Source organism: Nicotiana sylvestris, chromosome 2 (genome assembly GCF_000393655.2).
Source record: "Nicotiana sylvestris chromosome 2, ASM39365v2, whole genome shotgun sequence".
NCBI lineage: Eukaryota > Viridiplantae > Streptophyta > Magnoliopsida > Solanales > Solanaceae > Nicotiana > Nicotiana sylvestris.
In genome coordinates this window covers 132,387,867-132,411,358 of record NC_091058.1, presented here as the reverse complement: position 1 = coordinate 132,411,358, position 23,492 = coordinate 132,387,867, and the positions used below count along the sequence as shown (strand labels likewise).

Here is a 23,492-nt window from a genome sequence, read left to right as displayed (position 1 = left end):
AGAATAGGGAGTCTCGACCAGCGAGCTTCTCCCCGGAGGTAAGAAGAGAAGGGTTTCGGCACAGTTTATATACAGTTCAGATAATATCAAAGCGGTAAAAGACAACATTTAGCACGTTATGCAAAAACATGTAATAAAGATCAGATAATAAAGCCAAATATAACAATTATTCTAAGCTCGAATTCTTGAACCCTGAACCAGTGGTTCTGGGTTAATTCCCCAGCAGAGTCGCCAGAGCTGTCACACCTCCTTTTTGCGCCCCCCCCCGAGGGGTTAAATGCGCGGGTGGAGTTTTTCCAATTTAAGTGACAATATTCGAAATGGGATTATTTATTTAATTCAGAGTCGCCACTTGGGAAAGGTTTGGTTTTTGGTGTCCCAAGTCACCGGTTTATCTTGAATCCCAAATCGAGGAAATTTTCGACTTTTCCAAATGAAGTCTGCGAACCAGAAATTCTAAGTAAGGAATTCTGTTGACCCGAGGGAAGGTGTTAGGCACCCTCGAATCCCGTGGTTCTAGCACGGTCGCTTAAATTGTTATAATGGCTAAATATCTGATTCAAATACATGTTATGACTTACGTGCTTTTATTAAGTTTAAAATCGCCCTTTTTTTTATTATTATCATCACTTATTTTTTTATAGAATTGCAACGTCGTGAAAATGCATCTCGAACCACGTCACAATCAATGCACCCGTAGTTGTTAACACATTTCGACTTCGTTGAGATTTGAATTTAGGTCACATCAATGTGCACCCGAATTTAAGAATATAATTTACTTAAACCGTGCCTGAAGAGTCTAGCGCGTTATTATTTAGTGGAAGGCCGTGAGATTCACTAAACGGCCTAGCCTGAATTCTAAAATATTTATTATGGTTATTTATCGAGGGCCCCGCAATTTGCATTTTTTGATTTGGCGAGGCTCGTCTCTTTATTTTAGAAAGGTATTCTAAAGTGACTACATTTCTACTAGGTTTGTCTCTAAAAAAAAGAAAAAGATGATACCGAACTTACTTTTTTGAACAAATACAGACTGAATCTCTATTATGTTTGCCGAACCTAAGTTTGCTTGATTACCTGATTGAATATTTATGAGGTGAGAGCCACCTCATGCTTTGTCTTCATCGAGTGAACGCGCTTATTAATTTGCTAAGTGAGATTGCAAGCAAACTAACAACATATACTGAGTTATATTTAACGACCTCCAAGTTCTGTTTTTTGACTCTAACCTATTTGAAATTGATAAACGAATTTGGCTGTTTTATTAGGAAAATTACTACTAATTGAACTCAAAACGACTATTAGTTTCCTTCAACAATCATCACATTATTTCGAAACAAGGAATCTATACCAAGACCCGACATCGAACCTATATTGGAACACATAATCTGTCAGGAAAGCTAGCCTTCATAGCCAAACTCTTAATGTGACTGCATGAGAGTTTGTTTGGGATACATTTATCCCGGATCTAGTACCACAGATTTGTCAATTCAGTGATCTAGGCAAAATACATACAAGTGCTTACCATGACTCTATGTTATACAGTCATAACTAAACCAAACAAGTGTTATACTGAACTGAATGTATACTAAATCAAACATGCCGTCTATGTCATACTGTCATTACTATTGAGCCATGCTATCTAACAGTTCATCTTAAACAGAATGTATGCTAGTTTATACAGAATATTTGCAGTTTGCAGTAAAAATACAGGCCCAACTAACATTCGAACTATCTTTTTACACCAATGCTATAACATAAACTGATGTTCATTTCTTTATTTCTGCTTCAACTTCAAACTTTCAACAATACATGGTTCAGAGGTTGTGTACCTGGGAATATTTGCAATTGAAGAAGAGGGCAATCAGTAGAGTAACAATGAACAAATGCAGCAGCAGTAACAGCACTAACAGTAGCAGCAGGGCAGTATAGCAACAGCAACAAGAAACAGAAGAGTAGCAACCACAACTCACAAAACAATTGGAGTGAGATCAAACCCCAACTAAACCAAAACTTTCGAGTAGAACAAACAACAAACAAGCAGACTCAGTTGGGAGAAATCAGTGTTGCACAAAACAGGTCCAGATTTGGTGAAGTCAGAAACAAAAGGAAAGGAAGCAACTTCTAGTTTTGTCTGTCTGAGTTATCAGACAAAAATTCTTTTCCAGTTTTCTGTTTCCAAAAATTTGAACTCTCAGATGTTCCCTCTCAGTATCTCTCCCTATCTCTGCGTGTGTGTTTTTCTTTTTCAGCTCCTAAGGTCCAGTGTGTGTATTTTCTTTCCCCCTCTGATTCTGTATCCTATCTGTGTCTGTGTGTGTATACCTCTCAGTGTGTATTCCCCTCTAGATCTCTCCCTCTTCTGTATGTCTATCCCCCTTTTATAAGCCTTCCTTAACCCTTTTAACAACCTGTTTTGAATATCACAGTACCCCTCCCATGTGCCCTTTTTCATTTTCAGATTCCAATTAGTTATTTAAGTATTAACCCCATCATTCCCTGGCAGATTTCCATTTTATTAACTAAAAGCAAGTATGGGCAGTAGAATATGTCTGACAGCATATGCTGTCAAACCATTTTAAAATTAAAAGCCCTTTTATGCAGGAAAAACAGGCTGTGCACAAAACACATGAGGTGCACCAATGCACATGCTGTGCACAAGTGCACATGCCCTCTGATTCAGAATATAAGCACTACTGATCCAATTCAACAGCTATAAGTAAACAAAACTGGTTCTTAATTGATTCAACAAATGCTTAGCAGAAGTAAGTCGATTTGTTATTGTTCGGATAGCTGAAACTAATTGACGACATATGTCGACTCGACTATATTAGCATTAACATACACAATCGAAGCCAAAAATCAGAACATTTAAAGTATGGGACACATGACTTGACTTATACTGATTAAACAAAATTATACTTCGAGGAATCAGTTAATCAATACAAATTTGGAACACAACCAATACACATGCCTTATCAGAATAGGAGGGGTTCAAACAAACACAGAGGTTCAAGTAAAGTGAACAAACAAAAATCGATAAAATTAAAACAAATATGAACGGTCTCTTAAAACAAATCACACGGACTAAAACAAATAAAGGAAAGAAAGCAGACTCACCTTAAACTTGAAAAGTTAAAAGTTTGAACCCGGATTTGGACAGACCTTTCTTAAGGCTGAACGGACTTTAATCGAAGTGTTTCTCAGATGAGAAACACTTCGATTAAGGTCCATTAGACCTTAATCTCTTTGGCTCGGACGGGCATAGGCCAGTGATGAAGAAACTACAAAGTTCCAAAACTCAAATCCGGGATTCATGTTTCCCTGGTTAGATTCGGACCAAACCAAGTATGGTTTGGACACGAGGAGGGTCTGGGGAGTGTCTGGTGTGAAGCTGGGGTTGGTTGGTGTAAACCGAGTTTTGACTCGAATCTTCAAATGAAGATTCGAGGACCTAGGGGATGATTCGAACTACATGGTTAACAGATCCATGTTCAGGATGGCAAGGGGGTTCTAGGGTGTTAAGGGGAAGGTCACCGGCGTTCATGCCGCCGGTTTTCATGGTGGGGGGGTACAGGGGCGGCTCTAGGGTTTGATGAGGATGAGGTTGAAGACGGAGGCTGGGGTGTCGGATGGGGGGCAGGGTAAGGATCTGGGCTTATATAGTTAGTGGGTGGGTTGATCTCAACCGTTAGATCAATCTAGATCTACGGTTTGGATCTGATGGTCTTAAGTGAAAAGGTGTCGTTTCAAGTGTTGAGGGTTTGGGTTCGGTCCGGGTGTAAACGGGTCGGGTTTGTTGGTGGGTTACGGGGGATTGATCTTGGCCGTTAATCACTCTGAGATCAACGGCCCAGATCAGGCACGATCCAAACGACGTCGTTTGGACACCCTGGGCACTAAGTGGTCTGGACCGGGCAGGCCTGGGTTTTGGGCATTGTTTGTTTGGGCCAATTTTATTAAATTGGCCCAATCCGGAAGAAGAAGGGGTCCTTTCTCTTTTTTTTTCTTTTTTTTTATTTCTTTTTCTTATTTATTTTAAAACTAAACAAAAAATCAAAATTAAAATTAAATGCACACTCAATACAATTATTTGCACACACACTAACATATTTCAAAACAGGCAAAATCAAACAAATCGAAATCACGGACGAGGGTGCCTATTTATGATTTTCTATTTAATGACCGGATTACGGTTCGAATTATGCATGACCCACACATTTTTTGTATTTTGCTTTAAACAAATAAATAAATAAAAACGGGCAAAAGTCACAAATAAATCAACAAAGTACCGTACAGAAATCCAAAATTGTACAGCAGGACCAATTTTTATTCTTTTGGAGCGACTGTCGCGCAAAACAAAAATCACGTGCTCACATTCATCAAACGATACAATACAATATAATACAATACGATACGATACATTATGAAATGATATGTAACAACCATCCAAACAAGCTGTAACTGGTTTTAACAGCTTAGTAGTTTTTAGTGTCCAGTAGCTGCTTTTACTAGTTTAGTTTGAAGTTGTAGTATCTTGTTGATCATTACATGAATTTGACTATTCTCAATTGGCATGCTTGTTCTCTTTACAAGGCACTTGTAAGCTACTGGAATGGAACTTTACAAACTAAAACACACAAGTGGTTGATAGAAGCTGCATTTTGACATTAACAACTTTTAACAAAAATAGTACTTCAGCAGAAGAGCAAAGCTGTCAAATACACAAGTGCAACTATTTCATAAGCAAATAAGAAAGCCTTAAAAGCTATCAAATACACAAGTGCAACTAATTATATCCAATGTTAAATCCTATCTTATATTAGTACTTTAACTCCTAGCTCAACCACTTGTCAATACTGGATGAAGATTTCCTGGCAGCAGCCATACTCTGCAACTATGAGGTAGTGACTGCTTCTCTTCCCTTCCATTGCAATTTTCTCGGTTTAAATCCAATGTCAATATTGGTTGCACTAGCATCCTTCATATTTCTACCACCCATCTCAAACCTTTCTGAAGATGTACCAGGCTGCTTAACAATAAATAAATAAAGTTAAAATATGGCAATCAAATTTATGCTTATATATAAAAAATAAACCAACAGAAAGGTGCACACATTAAGGATTTGGCTTCCAGCTCTATGATCTGTGTATAGTCCAAAGCCCACATTTCTCGGCCTCTTTTGCCCAGAAAACCCACCTCTTGGGACACTTTCAGTAGCAGAACCATCACTCTTCCACTTGTAACAGCATGTCCATTACCAAGTCCGATTGCAGCATTGACTCCTTCTCCAGTTGCTGTCCCAAATGAAGTCTGAAGAGGTATGCCTCTACCCCTTCCAATCCCTCTTCCTTTGCCTCTTACTGTCCCTGTTGGTTGAGTTTCGTTGACCCTTCTAACAGCTGTAGTATCATCACAAACAGAAAGAGGAGTTGTGTATGCTGGTTAACTTAAACTGCTAGGTGCACTTTCTTGCCATATATTTAGTTCTGTTGTTTGACTGAAATTACCTGGTTGTGTAGGCATTCCCATACCAGTCTAGAAATAAAAGGAAGTAAAAAAACTTATTAGGATACAACAAGATGTAAATCTAAATTATTAAAAGATATAATGAAGATAAAACTAAAATATTACCACAACTTGACAAGCTTTTTTGGTGTGTCCAACTTGATGACATTTGGAACATGTCATTTTTACTCCCTTTTTGGACAACTTTCCACATTTTTTTCTTGGTTCATTTTTAGCCTTTCTTCTGCACTTTTTTGGTCTGTCAGGCATAGCTTTAGGTGCATGAGGCTCAATTGGAGTATTAGTTGACTCATGCCACATCTTCATGTTAGGAATAGGCTGAATAAAGTAATTGTAAGCCTTCAGGAATGTATCCCTTCTATACCAATGTTCCACATAGTCTTCAGGTTATTTATTTAAGTGATAAAATGCACAAATAGCATGTGCACATGGAATTCCCCTCAATCTCCAAGTTCTACAACTACAAGTTTGGTTCCTCAAATCAACTGTCATCCTATGACCACCATCCATTATCTCAAACCCTGTATGTGCATTCCAAATGACTTTACATTTCCTACCCAACAGTTTGTTCTCTTCTAATATCGCTCTAGCCATAGGCGAAATATCTGAGATCCAAGTGTTTGAAAAATTATCATGTCAGCCTGTCTGTTCATTATTTTGTGCCTAATATCCTTAGCATAGTGATAACAGATTTGTGTCTAGGCGCTAATATCCTCAAGTTAAAGGTTTCACACATGTTATTTTCCACCACGTCACATTTAGCATGCTCTTTAAAGTAAGCCTTACACCATCCTTCTTTTCTATAGTGCAGGAGATCTTCACAATTTTTCTTGCCTCCAAGTTTCTCTAATGCAGTCATCTCTTCCTTAAATTTGACCTCATAACTTGATTTGGCACACCTTCAGAACTGTATTCTTCTTTTCTCCCCTCTCCATTTTTTTTGACCAATTACTCCAGATATGTCTGACACACATTCTATGCTCACTATTGGGTAACAATTCTCTAATGGTTGGCACAAGTCCCTACAAAAGAAAAAAAATATATAACAGTTATGACATTTACAACATTATTAAGAAAAAACAGAATACAATTAAATTGAATAGAGGTAAGAATTACCTTCTGCATATCTGACATCACAGTCAATCCTTAACCATCTCCTAACTGCAAATCTAAAATCAGGTAGTTAATGAACCAACTCCAACTATGCTTGGTCTCTTGGTCCACCACTGCCCAAGCAATTGGGTACATTTGGTTATTTCCATTTTTTCCTATTGCAATTAAAAGTTTACCTTTGCAAGATCCCTTTAAGAAACATCCATCAAATCCAATAATTTTTCTGCACCCCTCCAACCAGCCCATTTTCAAAGCATGCAGACAAACATAGAAATAAACAAATAAATTCTTCCCCGGCTTAGTTTCTTAATCTATCCTTATCCAACATGAGCTTCCAGGATTTGTTTATTTTATTATGTCTGCATAATCACATAATCTTGTAAACTCTTGCCTCCAATCACCCATAAAATCACTAACTACCTTCTTTTTTGCCCTATAGCAGATAGTTCTTCCTACATATAACCCCAAACCATCCCTGACCATCTCCTGAATTTCCCAAATCCTTATATAAGGTTGAGAAATAATTTTGTCCTTGTATTTGTTGGCTATATACTTGGAAGTAAACAATTTGTTCTTGTTATAGGTAGGGCATCTATGAAAAAGGTGGTAGTTTTTCACCATAAAAATACCTGTATCTCTGTCAATACTAGCAAACAATTCCCATTTACACCTTTTCCCTTTACACTTGCACCTTACTCTATGTTTTTCATTAGGCTTTAACTTTAAATGCACTTTATATTCAATAGCATATTCTGCTACAGACTTTCTAAATTGACTAGTATTTTCAAAAATCATACCAAGTTCAAAAATAGATACCTCACAATTACCATCATACCTTACTTTTTTGCTTTGTCTTCTTTGTGGCAGATCAACACCCCTAACAGCATCAACATCTAACTCATCTCCACTATCATCACTATCCAGATCTGAACTACCAATATATTTCTCGTCCCCCCTAACTTTCCTGCATATTTGTTTGCTTTGTCCTTTCCATAATCTTCAAAGCCTCTATCTACACCAGTTTCTCCAAGAGGTATATCTTCATTTACAACTGGGTTCTTCTTCTGTTTGTCAGTTTTGATTTCATGCCTCAACTTATCCCTCCTCAGCTTTTTGGTTCTCCTCTCTTGCCTGAAAAATCTCAGTTCTTCGTCTATATCAGAATCATCTTTTACTGGAATAGCATCCAACTCTGAGTCACTATCGCTATTGTCTAGTTCATCTTCAAGGAGGTCGGAACCAAAATGTTGTCTTTTTGGACAAAAGTAACATTAATAAGTGTAAAAAAAAAAGTTACCATTCTATATATAGCACAGTATAAAACCACACTATACTTTAACAGTGTTTTAGCCGTTAAAGTATAGCGCGGTTTAAAACCGCACTATATATGTATAGTGCATGAATTAACCACGTTATACACAAAATCATTGGGCGGCCAAATGGTTGAAGGGTAGCTATAAAGATGGTTTTGTCCTTGAGGTACAATGTTCGAATCCCTACACCAATATTCTTGTATTTTAATATTTCTTTTTCATTTTTTGTTTCTTTTTATTATTTGGTTTAAGTGTTTAGATATAGATACTTTAATAGAGAAGCCTTTTATTGTTTCTTTAAAAAATCAATCAATATTTTTAATAGTTGTTATTTTCTATTATACATAAAATAAAATTATTTTTTTTCCTTTTATTTTCAAATTAGAATTATAAGTTTTATTTTATAGTTAAAATTTCCATAAGAGAATAATATATATATATATATTTATTTATTTATTTATTTATATATATCTTAATCTATTGGTTGAATTATTTTATTTTTTGATATCTTTCTTCTAAATTTAGTTAGCAAATATATATTATTCAATAGATAAGAAAAGAATACAATCCGAAAAATAGAAAAATACATGGACATCTATATTATATTAAAAGGAGAATAGTGAAGCATGTGGTTAAGTCAAGTGGCAAGCTAAAAAGAAGCCACTTGGTTAATTTTAAGACAACAATAGAAATTTGAATTACAAATAGAAACATAATTAATGGAAATAGTTTAACAAATCTTATGCTCTATTTTAATAAATCTTAGACAAATTTAATCTATATATCTACATTTAAATTTATATTTATATGTATATTTGTAGCTATATCTATATATGAAATAGAATATTCATATAATATTATTCCTTTTATAGAAATAATTAGGTATTTACAATTTAAATATTATCATATAAGGGGTAATATTATATGCCAAGCAATATTCTTGATTTTTATCATATTGATATATAAAAATTCCTAACTAAAAAATAAATTTTATATTTTGAATTCAGAGTTAATCATACTTATTTATAATTATCATTTAGTACCGTAATTATAGGTCAAGATAAAATTAGACTATTTGATTAGTCAAGTCAAGTGCCAAGATAAAAAATTTATTTGATTATTCAAAATATTTTAGACTATTCAAAAAAAAAATTACAATTTTTTTTAGCTTGCCATTTGACTTAACCACATGCTTCACCATTCTCCTTTTTAATATAATATAAATGTCCAGATATTTTTCTAATTTTTTGGATTGTATTCTTTTCTTATATATTGAATAATATATATTTGCTAACTAAATTTAGAAAGAAAGATATCAAAAAATAAAATAATTCAACCAATAGATTAAACTATATATGTATATATATTATTCTCTTATGGAAATATATTATTCTCTTATGGAAATTTTAACTATAAAATAAAACTAATAATTCTAATTTGAAAATAAAAGGAAAAAAAATAATTTTATTTTATGTATAACAGAAAATAACAACTATTAAAAGTATTGGTTGATTTTTTAAAGAAATAATAAAAGGCTTCTCTATTAAAGTATTTATATCTAAACACTTAAACCAAATAATGAAAAGAAATAAAAAATGAAAAAGAAATAGGAAAATACAAGAATGTTGGTGTAAGGATTCGAACCTTGTACCTCAAGGACAAAACCACCTTTATAGCTACCCTTCAACCATTAGGCCACCCAATGGTTGTGTGCATAATGTGGTGATTTAATGTGTTATATATATAACACAGTTAATTGGTTTTATACTGCGCTATATATAAAATGGTAACTTTTTTCTTTTTACACTTATTAATGTTACTTTTGTCCAAAAAGACAACATTTTGGTTTCGGACTCCATCTTCAAGACCTTCTAGATCAGACAAATCATCTACACCAACCTGCACCCCTTCTGTAAAATCAGCTTGCTCCCCATGTGAATCTTCAATAAATATATTATCACCCTCACCAACTTCTGGTCCACTAAAATAAATAGTTGGGGCCACACTGTCCACAACTACAACCTCATTAACAACTTGTGACACATATAAGTCCAATAGGTCACCATGTTCTAAGTCCTTAACTAGGTCTAATATTTTTAAATCAAAATCTACCAACTCAAAGTTATTGCTTTTTGAGTTTTTACAATATAGCCCTCTAACAGTATCATAACCAATTTTTTTGTGTAGTAAGACAATTCACACAATGAGAAATGGTCTTTGTCAATTGAAAAATTTTCCACACCTTTTTCACCAACATATGTAGGTACAAGGTCATTGATTAATGCCCCCCATAGTGAAGACAAAGTTACTATGAAATCAGACATAGAAATTACCCTGAACGAAAAGTCAAAAAAGGGACACAGTTACCTAAGAGAATATTCACACACATAATTAAAAAAAAATCCTAATTTCTCTATTAATGAGAAAAACCCTTGAATACATCAAAACAAAGTAAGTAAGAGGAGAAACAATACCTCGAAAGTTGGGATAAAAATATTGTCACTAATCTGTCGGCACCACCACGAGTCGATAGTGAAAACTTAATAAAAACCCACGAGAATCAACATGAAAAGCACCAACTTAGACGAGGAATAGAGAGAATAACTTGATATTGCAGTGAAACCGAAACAAGAAGAAGTGAGATGAAATTGAACGGAGGAAATTTTCAATGAGTTTTTTAGGGCACAAAGTCGCCAGAGCCGAAGGTCAGGTTTTTCATTTTTTGAAAATGAGTTCCAATTTATTTTGGGATTTAATTTTATAAGGTGGACAATTTAATTACGTGGAAAAAGTTTAGTGGTTAAATTTAAGGTGTTAGAGGCAAGTGTAACACACACATATAATTTTTCTAAAAGTTTTTCTCAGATGGTCTAGAAAGTGTTTAATTGGCACATAAAAAGTTTAATTGAAGTGCCTGATAGGAACAACTCTATGTTTAGGTGTCTAAGTGACCAAAAATGCCAAATTTAAGGGCTCACTTATGTATTTTGCCTAAAATTAATCAGTTACACTCCGTATACTATGAAAATCCTACTCCAAGTGCAAAAAGTTTAGTGGTTAAATTTAAGGTGTTAGAGGCAAGTGTAACACACACATATAATTTTTCTAAAAGTTTTTCTCAGATGGTCTAGAAAGTGTTTAATTGGCACATAAAAAGTTTAATTGAAGTGCCTGATAGGAACAACTCTATGTTTAGGTGTCTAAGTGACCAAAAATGCCAAATTTAAGGGCTCACTTATGTATTTTGCCTAAAATTAATCAGTTACACTCCGTATACTATGAAAATCCTACTCCAAGTGCAAAAAGTTTAGTGGTTAAATTTAAGGTGTTAGAGGCAAGTGTAACACACACATATAATTTTTCTAAAAGTTTTTCTCAGATGGTCTAGAAAGTGTTTAATTGGCACATAAAAAGTTTAATTGAAGTGCCTGATAGGAACAACTCTATGTTTAGGTGTCTAAGTGACCAAAAATGCCAAATTTAAGGGCTCACTTATGTATTTTGCCTAAAATTAATCAGTTACACTCCGTATACTATGAAAATCCTACTCCAAGTGCAAAAAGTTTAGTGGTTAAATTTAAGGTGTTAGAGGCAAGTGTAACACACACATATAATTTTTCTAAAAGTTTTTCTCAGATGGTCTAGAAAGTGTTTAATTGGCACATAAAAAGTTTAATTGAAGTGCCTGATAGGAACAACTCTATGTTTAGGTGTCTAAGTGACCAAAAATGCCAAATTTAAGGGCTCACTTATGTATTTTGCCTAAAATTAATCAGTTACACTCCGTATACTATGAAAATCCTACTCCAAGTGCAAGCGGCATTTGCTTAAAACCGAAAAGAAAAAAAAGGTATATGAAACGCTAGAAGGAGGGGTTGAACCTCCGACCTTGTGGTTAACAGCCACACGCTCTAACCAACTGAGCTATTCCAGCTTTCTTGTGTGATTAGATCATAATTTATTTGACAATGGGTAAATCTCTTAGCACGTGCATGTCACGAGATCCATATCCCTGGACGAGCAGCGCTCAGCATTTGGCCGTTCGCACCGAAATCCAAATGCAATGTGGAGTCTGGACGCCACAAATTCTTACACTTAGATGCGTCTGAAATCTTTGTTTGTGGGAAACTTATTCATTCTTCGCTCTGTTGAATCAAAAGAAGCATTGCAATCGAACGAACTAGAAATTTTGTCAGCAATGACGGAGGATAATTGCCCTAGAGTTTCATCTTCCGAATCTTTAGACTCCAATTCTTCATCCCCGAAGCAAAGGTGCATAAAGTTTTCGTCCTTATAATTTTATAATATCGAAGGCACTTCAATTGAGATCTAAGTTTCTCTTAATATCGTTGACTTAGGTAAAAAATTGAAACTTCACGTATTTATTAAATTTTGTTCCCCATCTCCTGAACATGTTTTTGATTGATTGTGTATACCTTCACCGTTTGGGATTTAGCCTAGCTGATTGAAATTTCGCATGATTGTGTCTACTTTTCCACGATAATCCTTTTGATGTATTATTGGCTCTATGAGATTGTCAATATCCTTTTAGTCTGATGCTAAGCTGGAAAAATTGGCATTAGTTATAAAATTGCAACTCTATAGGAACAACTGACATTGAGGTAATGGAAGTAGTAAAAACGGTAGCCCGGTTCACTAAGCTCCCGCTACGCGCTGGATCCGGGGAAGGGCCGAACCACAAGGGTCTATTGTACACAACTTTACCTTACATTTCTGTAAGAGGCTGTTTCCACGGCTCGAACCGCTGACCTCCTGGTCACATGACAACAACTTTACCAGTTACACCAAAGCTCCCCTTCAGGTAGTGGAAGTAATATTTTCAAATATACTTTCTAGGAGCGGTTTAACCTTTCAGAGATTTATTTGGAAAATATACAGAATTTCTGATACTTCTTATTTGTATTCGCATAATATTGGCATAATATGATTTAAGTAGACTAACGTGTTCAGTGAGTATTTGTATAGCCGACCAACTTGTTTAGGACTGAGGGATAGTAGCTGTTTTTGTTTTTTTTAGAGAAGCTGGTTTAACACAATAAGCATTAGTGGAATTGTTTGCATTATGCTGCAGAGGAGGAAAAAAAATAAGCATAAAAGTTTATATACTCAGGCCGAATAGAGCTGAATTGATATAGAGATTCGCATAACTGCCCCCATCTAGTTTAGGATTGAGTCATAGTTGAGATTCATGTCATAAATTGATTGGTTTTCTGTTGATGTATCTACAGTAACCCTCCTCTTTTTTTGCGCTTGGTACCGGCATGTGAGCACAAACAAGATGCGAAGCTCATACCTAAGAAATTATTTGATTGATTGGTAAATATTTGGGAAAAAATGTACCAAGTTCAATCATGTCGGCAACAACTTTATAGTCTAATAAGAAGTTCCACATAAACTCTTTTGGTGGTTTAACTTTTCAACATCTTCCAGGAAGAGGAGAAAGTGGGATCAGCCTGCGGAGACATTTGTTCCAGATGGAGTAGCAGTATCTGGGATTTTTCCATTGGCACACATGGGATCTTTTGCTGGTGTCCCATTACCTGGTGTAGCTCCAGTCTTAGGTGCTGCTTTTGTGAATCCTCTTACCGCTATTGGTGCTACTACAGTGCAGCAGCATCCTCTCATTGTTGCCCAAAAATTAATTCAAGTATGATTTATCGGAGAAGCTGCTGCTTAATCTTTTCTAGTTTGGAAGTTTTCCCCTATTACTTGAGAGTTGTCACCCACCTCTATTTGTTATTATCAATGTATTATTCACATATCACCCAACATGTGCTTCTCTTCCTTTTCCTTGGGCCGGACATTATTTCTGTTATCAGTAGCCTTTTCCCATTATCTGCCTCCTTATATCATTAATCAACACGTTCTCTGGTTCACTTTCCTGCTGCTGTCCTACTGCAAATCAGCAGTTAATGTGTTTGTTATGCGTCCTTTGAGTTTATATTGAATCTGCCATGCACTTTATGCCATTTTTCTGTTATCCTTCTACATACTGTTGTTTAACATCAGCTTTCTTTTTTGTTTGGGTCATTTCTGATTTTCCTATCATGAACTATTGCAGCCAAAAATTCAGGATGAGTTGATAGCAAGAGAAATTGTCATTAATGACGCTGATCCGGCTGTTCGTTACAGGCTCACAAAGCGCCAAACCCAGGAAGAGGTGAATATTTTTTTTATCTGTAATACTAAAGAGGAGTCGAGAAGCAAAAAGTGATTATATTAAGGTTATGCACATTATTTATTGATTAATTATCATTGTTTCTGCAGATTCAGAAGAGCTCGGGCGCTGTGGTTATAACTAGGTAGTACATCATGAAGTCTTATATTGCTCATTGTTTAGCTTTTATTTGCAGTGTAATACCTGTTTAACCTGGCTATTGCAGGGGTAGATACAGGCCTCCAAACGCACCATCTGATGGTGAAAAACCCCTCTACCTTCATATTTCTGCTGGGGCACATGTAAGCAATTTAGTTATTTGCTTTTAAGATGCACCATTTGGTTCAGGAAGATTGCTAATAAAGTTTTGTCCATCACTAAATTGCATAGATGAATCATTTTTCTGAGCATTTTAATTACTCAACACATTTGCCTATTGTTAACTTGTTTCTCTTAGTTTGGTTTCTGTGTTTTCCCGACCATTGAAGTGGTTACCATCAATATTCTTCTGCTTTATTCTCTAGCTAAGAGTTCATTTACTGCTAGGTTTTTTCCCGATTTATCCAATATATACTAATTACTACATATGGTTGGAGAATCTTGGAAATCTTTTCTCTTTTAAAGCAAAAGCTGTGGTGGAGCAGATCATATTCACATTTCTGAACCTTTCTATTTTTTATTTTTATTTTAATGTCTACAATTTTTATCTATCCATCCTAATTTAATGCTCTTGTTTGACTTGGCTAAGGTAGTGAGAGTTGAAAAGATAAAAGTTTAGAGTTAGAAGTCCACAAATTATTTTTGCTTTCTTAGGAACAAATTTAAAAAGATGTTGAGTAGAGAAATGTAAAAGGGGGCCTCGTTAACTTTCTGGTTATGTTGTATTTGATAAAACCCTTCCTCATATGGAAGTTGAACTTATCTTGGGTCACATTATGAAGAAATATTGACGTTCTTTGAAGTGGGACTTATCTCTGTAATCTATCATGTTTTTAATGTTTTGACCTCACTGTACTGTGTAAAGTTATTGTTACGGTGTATTTACAAGTACTATGGTTGATTCAGCTAGAAACAACACTGGAGAGGATTAAAGCAGTTGATCGTGCTGCCGCTATAGTGGAGGAAATGCTGAAGCAAGGTACTGTTAACAATGGATTGAAGGTAAGTAGTATCTGGTAAGGTTTGACAGGAGCTGATGCCAGAAAATTACTGTAACATCTAACTCTTTTACCATCAGGTCAATCATCTGCTTAGCACCTGTGTCTACCTGGGCTTTGAGGCTGATCCATCAGCAAATATTGCTGCTCGAATTCGTGGACCAAATGTGAGCTCCCTCTATCTAACTTTGCCTTTTTCCCCCTGGTTTGTTGAGTTATGGTGGTATGGTCGAGGGTTAACTGTTTTGGGAAATTTTCAATGGAGATCTCTCGCATAGTTAGCAACATAAAATGGCAGAACCTTTTATTGTATGATTTTTATCCATTTTCCTTTTCAATTTCTTTTCTCTATTTGTTGTGAGTTGCTTGCAAGTTCAGATATCGGGAAAGTACAACCAGTCTTTACTTCTCTATTATTGATCTGATGTTGGCATTGATTAATTATTGTCTCTCTTTATTGATCAGATTCTGGTCTGAGTAATTATATGATTGTTTCTTTCCAGTAGATTCTGTGTAATCTATTTCCCCACCCTGTTTTGGCATGCATTGATTCTTGATGTGCTCTTCTTAAATTTACTCTAATTTATAGAAAGCCAAGAGATTCTAATGTTCTGAGCTTTCTCTGACATCTCCGTCCATTTGGAGAGTTTTTCTTCTGTGCTGGTGGTTGGCTTTTGTAAGTGCAGGATCAGTATATAAATCACATTATAAATGAAACTGGATCGACTGTCTTGCTAAGAGGGCGTGGTTCGGGATATTCAGACGGAGGACAGGGTGAAGGTGCCTATTTGTTGATTTTTGAGGCAATGTTTTCCCATGCTCCGTAGTTAGCATGATAAGATCAGTTATCAACTATGCACCACTGGCCCTCGGGGGTTTCTTGGTTATAATAAAGATTCCTCTTGAATGTATTATTTTTATGTGCAGATGTGCACCAACCTCTGCATTTAATCATATCAAACAATAACAGTGCAAGTCTTGAGCGCGCAAAGCTTTTGGCAGAAAATCTTTTGGATACTATTTGTGCGGAGTGTGGTGCTTCTAGGTATGCATGTTTCTTTGAGTGTTTGAAATGTAATTGCAACATTTTAACTTTTTGTTCAGAAGAGGTTTATATGGTTGTTGTTTGGTATGATTCTGTTTCTTCTGTTGTTAGACATACCCGAATCCTCATCTTTGTGACTGTCATTGTGCAGAGTCTCTTCTTGTAAGGTTTATGGTGCTGTTCCCCCTCCACCACAACCGTTAGCCAGCAGTCAGAGTTCTGGAAGTGAATCAGAAGTCAATAGCATACCTGCAGCCAATGTAGCTGCACAGATTCTGAGCTCCACAACAGCAGCAGCAGTTCCCGTGACTGCAGCTGCAGGCGTGACTAATGTTGTTTCTCACAGTACATTGCCTCAACCTCAACCTGTAGGTTCTCTGAATCCTGTGCCATCTCAACCTCCCACCGGTTGCTATCCTCATCAATTAGTTACAAGCAGAACAAGCTATATTGGTTATGATGGTATATATCCACAAGTCACTCCTCTGCAGCAAGTTGCTTTGGCTCTTAGGAATTCTACTTCTCCAGTCACCGCCACAGTTGCTCCAGCTACAACAGGAGCAAGCATCACTTCACAGACAAGTATAGGTTCTGAGAAGGAGAAGCGTCCTGCACAGAAGCGTAAATTTCAGGAGCTGCCGGCTGCTGGAAAGGGCCAAGCAACTGTAAACCAGGTATGTGCTAAATCTCCTTGACCTATACTAAGGTATCTCTAGGCAATTGCCTTTAACTGGTTTTTGATGAGAAAATTATAAATGGTGAGGAAGAACACTGAAAGCAGTTCTTGTTATAATTTCTGGCAAAGGAATCTAGACTGGAGTATTCAGGGGTTCTTCTGTTATCGCTTTCTGCTCATTGAAGTACGCAATGGGGCACTGGCAGTGCAAAAATTGTTGCTCCAATGGCCTTTCTTTTGGATGAGGGCTAAAATGATACTTAGATGAATATGATTCAAAAAAAAAGGTTGATGATATATGAATAGTGGCACTATTACTATTTTTAGAAAAATTAATTTTGAACTTCTAATTCCAAAAGCTAATGGGTGCCATAGTAAGAACTAAAGGTTAAACCCGTAAAATTTATATCCTGGATCCAACCTTATCGTAATGGTGAACCCAACTTCCTAAAATCTTGGATCCACCTCTGAATATATAGATGACCATGCTTCTAGAAGTTTTAGATTCGTTGTAAGAAGAATAGAGATTGTAGGTTTTTGGCTTTTCGCTGATGTAACGTCCATATTTTGGTGTCCAACACAAACTTTGTGCTGCTGATTTACACACACAACTATAAACCCAGTGTAATCCCAGATCCCACAAGTGGAGTCTGGAAGGGTAGTGTGTACACAGACCTTACCCCCACCTTGAAGGTAGAGAGGCTGTTTCCGATAGACTCAAAAAAAAAGAAAAAAAAGAAAGGAAGTTTCCTTTAGTGGTTATGGCTGAGAGGTCACTGAAGTTGTATTGATTCCTATTCCTCATTTTGAGGGCCTCTTTGCCTACTTTCGAAACTCCTGTGGTTTCTCCAAAGTTATGCTGAAACTAACCTTTCATAAACGGTGGCATCATAGCAATAGCCTGTATATCTGCCTCGTTATATCATAAGTTATGTCCTTAATTATTTCTTACAGCTTGAGTGGTCTTCTGCGCAGTAGTATCCTGTTTATGTGATTAGGTTCTTACTTCGCCTTCACTATATAAATGGTATTAATAAAGGATGAAGTGCAGCTTGTGTAGCATGGTGATTAGCAAAATCTGGATTTATCAGATTCTCCTATTTTGGGTCTCTTTTAAACTTAGTTTGCCTTCACCCAACATCTTAGTTTCTATTCAGCCCTAACATGTGGCAACTAGCAATCCATGGGCTTCATACTGATCTGGATCTAAAATTCCAATGTGCTAGTTAATTAAAAGAGCCTTATATCCCCTTACATTTACAAGAATTAGGAATTTATTAGTTTGATTCATTCCCTTAATTGCGTTGGCTATTTTATAATATTTTCCTGTTAAGTTTTTTTTTTGTTGTGGGGGGGGGGGGGGAGATAAAAAGAACGGGACTTCTCCTTGGTTCTCACTTTAAATTTGTATCACATTGCTGTTCCAAATTGAGCATTTGAAATTCCTCAAATTTCCTTAACATTTTCAGATAAATGCATATATTTATTTCTGGTCTAACCTTTTCTACTTGATATTCCAGGTAATTTCTCTGACCTTGTATGAAGCTAACAGGCTGATAGTGGAACTCTGTTGGACCTTTGTATGTTTCACAGGATTCTGGGACATGGAGGCATGGGTTGCTGCGTGCTATTTCGGTTCTTTTTTATGGTGCCGATGCATAGAGACCATGCCCCTTTTGGTTTTGGCATTCTGTCAATTGTTTATAAACTAATTTGAAATGCACATTCTTAACCAATAACCAACTTTGCCTCTACTATTCAAAGGGTGATAAGACTGAGATCACATTACATTCTGCATGTGAGGCTTTCAAACAATTTCTTCTTCACTCTAAACAGAAAATGTTTTTGTTTTGGGCATCTGCAATATTTTCATTTTCCAAACATAATGATCTAAGCTCCTTGAAGGGGAGCCTTGGCGTAATTGGTAAAGTTGCTGCCATGTGACCAGGAGGTCACGGGTTCAAGCCGTGGAAACAAATGCAAGGTAAGGCTGCGTACGATAGATCCTTGTGGTCCGGCCCTTCCCCGGACTCCGCACATAGCGGGAGCTTGGTGCACCGGGCTGCCCATTAATGATCTAAGCTCCTTGTAGCAAGTGACAGAAGAAAAGTTAAGTTGCATATCCAACATTTGCAAGTTATTCAAGTGGAAATCAATAATTCTTAGGATCATACATTTATTTTAAACTTAGCTTGCTTGCTACTATACAAGTAAAAGAGTGTTCAAGTATGTTTTTGGAAAACTCAAAACTTTTACCTCCCTTCTTTCCTGGAATTGATAAGTTTTATGGGTGGACTCCATCTCCCTCTTTGGTTGTCAGAATTCATTGCAGGGTTCAGAGCTCCCAACGCCTCAGGATCGAATGTTAGACGCAGGTGATAGATGCAACATTGGAGCGACTCCGAAAAAGTTGGTTCAGCCATTATCCAGTCCGATGCCACCGCCACCTCCTAGGATGATGCCTCCTCCACCACCACCACCACCAAAGTTTCATTCATCAACAGAGAAAGTGCATGCCAACAATGTAGCTCACAAAACACCATGTAAAATTGTTCCAGGTATTTGCTAGTACTCTAGCCTTTTGGTCTCAAGATTTAAATTAACTCTTGCTTGGCTTGTATACTAGTGAGACCTACAGACCTTCATCCCCCCCTTCCTTTTCTTGCATTTCTTGTTACTAAGGATGTGGTATGAAGGAAAACAAATGTTTTCCGATTTTTCCATGTCTGGTTGGTACGAAGGAAAACATTTTCTCTAGAAAAAAATCAGGGAAGTCACCTTCCCTGGTGGGAGTAGGGAAAACAAGTTTCATAAAGTAGCATTTGACTCTGATTTCCACCCTCCACCCTCCACCCTCGACTACTATCCTCACCTTCTCACACTGCCCTGCCCCTTACCCCATGCTGATTATTTAATGGTTTGATTCAATTTGTACATCTCAGATACTTTAGTCCAGCTAATGGAATATGGGGATGATGATGACGATGATGACACTGATGAAGCAATTGACAGACCTTTGAAAAGCAGCTCAAATGTGTTAGCAGCTCCGAAACCATTCTGGGCTGTTTAATAATGAGCATTGCACATCTCTTGAAAATTTTGGCAGCAGCTGAATGTTAACTGGACTGAATGATCGTTTCAATGTACCTGGAACTGGCTGGTGGATTTTCCTTGGCTGAGGATCATGTTTATTGTGAAATATTTAATATGTACCCCCACCCCCAACAACAAAAAAAAAACCCAAAGAAAAAGACAAAGAAGCAAGGGGGGGACCAAAATGGGGAAAGAGGAAAAATAGAGAAGACTCTGTAGTATTGTGCCAAGTTGATATTAGATAGCAATTGATGTCCAACCCAAGAGGACTATGTATTTGTGGAGACTCCACAACCTTGTATTTCCATTATCCTTTCCTCCAGGAAGTCGAAACTAGAAATTCTTTGATGCTGTTGCTTGTAGTTTCAGTGTGAAAGTTTGAAGGAATTTTTCTCACCGAACAAAGAAATGGCTCCCATTTGTTGAACTGATTGTGTTTTTAGTAACAATAAGCAGCCATTGAAACTCGCATGTAATCAGCAAGTTCTGAGTGTCTAGAACTTTATCAACGTAAAAGTAACAAAACAGCTTGAAGATCCAAGTATGTGTTTAACTCTACCGACTGTAAAGTAAAGAAATACATCCACTTGTTAATTATGGGATGTAATCAATTTAACATGTACAACATCTATTTCTTGTTCAAATTTCAGATCGTACACCCCCAAATGCCTTAATCTCATTTTAGCGAAAAGGTCAATAAATGTACCACCAAGCAAACGCCTTTTTCTCATCTAATACAATCCCCTTCTATCATGATCATATAATCATACACTTTGCGAACACCACTAAGCATCTAAAGAAACGAAAGAGTAGCAAAAGATTAGCACTGCACAATGCTTAAAATCGGTATTTGGAGAGCTCCAAAATGAACACCGTTTGAAAAGAAAGAACAAAGATGGTAAAACAAGTTACAGTTTAATCCTACACATACATAAAACTAGATAAACTACGCAATCAGTAGCCTGCTGGAAATAGAATATACTTTTGTTGCCTCAACACATGTTCTGAACATGTACGTGCCGGAAGCGAAGTTCTTGAATGGCATGAAAGGACATATTATCAACCCCTGGAGTTGGCATAGCCATTTGGCTCATCATCGTCATCCCTGTAACTTCCTTCAGCACCCGGTGTGAAATCACTGTTTACAGATTCAGTCCCTTGGTCTGCACTAAGCTGTTCTTCGACGCCATTGTTCACCATACCCTGAGTGAAATCAGCATTGTAATTTCCACTATTCCCACCACCATATCCACCGCCAAAACTGCCTTGTCTGACACCTCCAGCATCATTGCCACCTTCACCATTACCATACCGCACTCCTCCACCATAGTTGCCACCACCTGTAGGATAACTGTTGTTGGAACCGTAGTTACCACCACCTCCATAATTGCTGGATGCATAACCTCCAGCACCTGCAAAACTTCCATCTCCCCCACCATATCCGCCACCGCTACCATAACCACCCCCAAAACTGCCACGAAGCTTTTCTGTGGCATAATTAACCCTTATCTGTCTCCCATGGAGATCCTGAAAAGTTAAATAAGAAATATCAGCTAGTTCGAAAAAATTCATCTCATTTGACTGAAGAAATAGACAAAAGCAATTTGGTGACAATATAAAAGAAAGGCACCAAAAAGTGAAGGTGAATAAAAAAGCTGAAGGCGTTTGTCATTCTTCAAGAATAACTCTCACCAGCAGTTCAGAAAGAAACCTGGACATAATTACCTGGCCATCCAAGGCAGTCAATGCACTTGCGGCTTCTTCAGTTGACGTAAAACTAACAAAGCCAAATCCTCTGGATCTTCCGGTGTCACGGTCCATAATAACTCTAGCTGCACGAACGATAGATATTATCCTTTCTTCAATTTCAGTGATATATATTCTAATTTGTTCAGAACACAAATTAATTTCATAGGCTCTGGTGAACCACACTTATGGAGTCCACTGCACAATTTTAAATTAACAGAGGTAAAGTCATAAGACAAATACCTTCAATCACTTCACCATGTTGTGAGAATGCCTCTTTCAGAGAGGTTTCATCAGTGCCCCATGAGAGACCTGCAGTCAATAGTTGACAATTATAGAGCAACAAAAAGAACATAGCAACTACAACGGGGAACAAAATCCTTTTACCTCCAACAAAAAGCTTTGAAGAAGACATGCTTCTTATAGCCTGGTAAAGTGATGTTCTAGAGGCACACAGTTCCAAGTTCGCGTGCCTGCTTACAATCTGTTTAAGCATATTTCCAATTTTATTGACAAAAGCCATCTTTAAACCTATGAAAAAAACAGAACACCAAGAGTCAGTATTAAACATCAACATTCAAATAAGCATTAAGATGTTAGATACAGAAGAAATTTTTGGTCGTTGAATCAATTCCATTTCCACCATAAACTGCTGAAAGGCACTAGATATTTTGAACCAGTGCAAAAAAGAAAAAGAATGAATCTTTACTTTTCTCTAAGTTCATATTCCTTTCGTCCCAATTTATATGACAGTCTTTCCATTTTGGAACGTCCTAAAATATGTGATCCATCCCATTAAAAACATTATTCAATACAATTTTCACAACTTCAAGAATTCAAATTCATTCTGATATCAAACACCTTCAGATTAAATTCTCAACCATTATTTCGATATTTTCTTCCACTTGCAAGAATATCATAACTAGTTCAAAGTAACATGTTCAGTCAAGGACAATCATATAAAAGGGAACACATATCAAATATTCCACATTTTTCATACAACTAAAAGCAGGAAATCACTAAAATAAACGGGTCATGAACTAATCATTGTATCAATAAAAAAATCCACCAATCCCCACCAACAAAACAATTAAAAAAATGACCTTTTTAGTAGCAACAATCCGCATCCAAATAGGCTCACTATTGATATCCAAAATGAGAATTTTCAATCGAGAGGAGCTGGCATAACTAGTTAAAAAGGATCATATAAAAAGTGAAAAAATCCAAAACCAAGACTTATTGTAGTAAACTAGTACTGGTGTTCAAGAAACAGAATGGAAATGGCTAAAACCCTAACCTTTTGACTAAAACTAAACAACTGTGGCAACAAATTGAAATAATAACAATCTATGTAACAGGAGACAGATATATAGGAGGAATTTTGCAGAAGAAAAAACGTACCTTTGTTGTGTTGATGAGAACTTTTCCTTAAACCCGAGCTCAGTCAGTACTCAGTAGTAGTAGGGTTTTAGAAGTTTGTGGGTATAAATAAATATTGTAAAATATCTTGGCCTTACGATTACAATTAGAAAGTCCATGGCCGTTGATGAAAGAGAGTGTACACGTGGCGGTTATCGACAGAACATTGGATTAATTGGAAAAAAAAGAAAAATCACTCCCTATATTTCAATTTATTTAAGCA

General features: G+C 36.5%; 2 protein-coding genes and 1 non-coding gene across 5 annotated transcripts; 1 reads left to right on the top strand and 2 right to left on the bottom strand.

The window, feature by feature from the left end:
• Positions 1 to 11,815: 11,815 nt before the first annotated feature.
• TRNAN-GUU (transfer RNA asparagine (anticodon GUU)) lies at positions 11,816 to 11,889 on the bottom strand. Its single transcript has one exon. It is a non-coding gene; the product is annotated as a tRNA-Asn (tRNA).
• Positions 11,890 to 11,991: 102 nt separating this feature from the next.
• On the top strand, positions 11,992 to 20,531 carry LOC104220015 (protein RIK). Of its 3 annotated transcripts, none has more exons than XR_011405489.1 (12): positions 11,992 to 12,227; positions 13,407 to 13,623; positions 14,038 to 14,136; positions 14,244 to 14,278; positions 14,360 to 14,435; positions 15,199 to 15,294; positions 15,371 to 15,457; positions 15,977 to 16,070; positions 16,218 to 16,335; positions 16,487 to 17,009; positions 18,605 to 19,569; positions 19,954 to 20,531. XR_011405489.1 is itself a non-coding variant. In XM_009770803.2 (12 exons), the coding sequence occupies exons 1-12, from the start codon at positions 12,055 to 12,057 to the stop codon at positions 20,079 to 20,081; spliced, it is 1,884 nt and encodes a 627-aa protein (XP_009769105.1). In that variant the 5' UTR covers positions 11,994 to 12,054; the 3' UTR covers positions 20,082 to 20,531. The 3 variants fall into 3 exon arrangements, 1 of the variants encoding a protein (XP_009769105.1); XR_011405488.1 differs by having other exon boundaries at positions 18,532 to 19,569; XM_009770803.2 differs by having other exon boundaries at positions 11,994 to 12,227; positions 19,332 to 19,569.
• A 417-nt stretch (positions 20,532 to 20,948) lies between these two features.
• Positions 20,949 to 23,278, bottom strand: LOC104220016 (glycine-rich RNA-binding protein 4, mitochondrial-like). The gene is given in 5 exon segments (NM_001302587.1): positions 20,949 to 21,631; positions 21,830 to 21,936; positions 22,094 to 22,162; positions 22,238 to 22,381; positions 23,252 to 23,278. Coding segments are annotated over 4 exon segments (780 nt in total). The 5' UTR covers positions 22,374 to 22,381; positions 23,252 to 23,278; the 3' UTR covers positions 20,949 to 21,163.
• Between the last annotated feature and the right edge of the window lie 214 nt (positions 23,279 to 23,492).

What these genes read in the sequence shown, in the direction of transcription:
- LOC104220015 (XM_009770803.2), top strand. Translation starts at nt 12,055, where the DNA reads ATGCGTCTGAAATCTTTGTTTGTGGGAAACTTATTCATTCTTCGCTCT. An exon ending in GCCAAGCAACTGTAAACCAG is followed by an intron (nt 17,010 to 19,331) that starts GTATGTGCTAAA and finishes TTTGGTTGTCAG; the next exon opens with AATTCATTGCAGGGTTCAGA. An exon ending in ACCATGTAAAATTGTTCCAG is followed by an intron (nt 19,570 to 19,953) that starts GTATTTGCTAGT and finishes TGTACATCTCAG; the next exon opens with ATACTTTAGTCCAGCTAATG.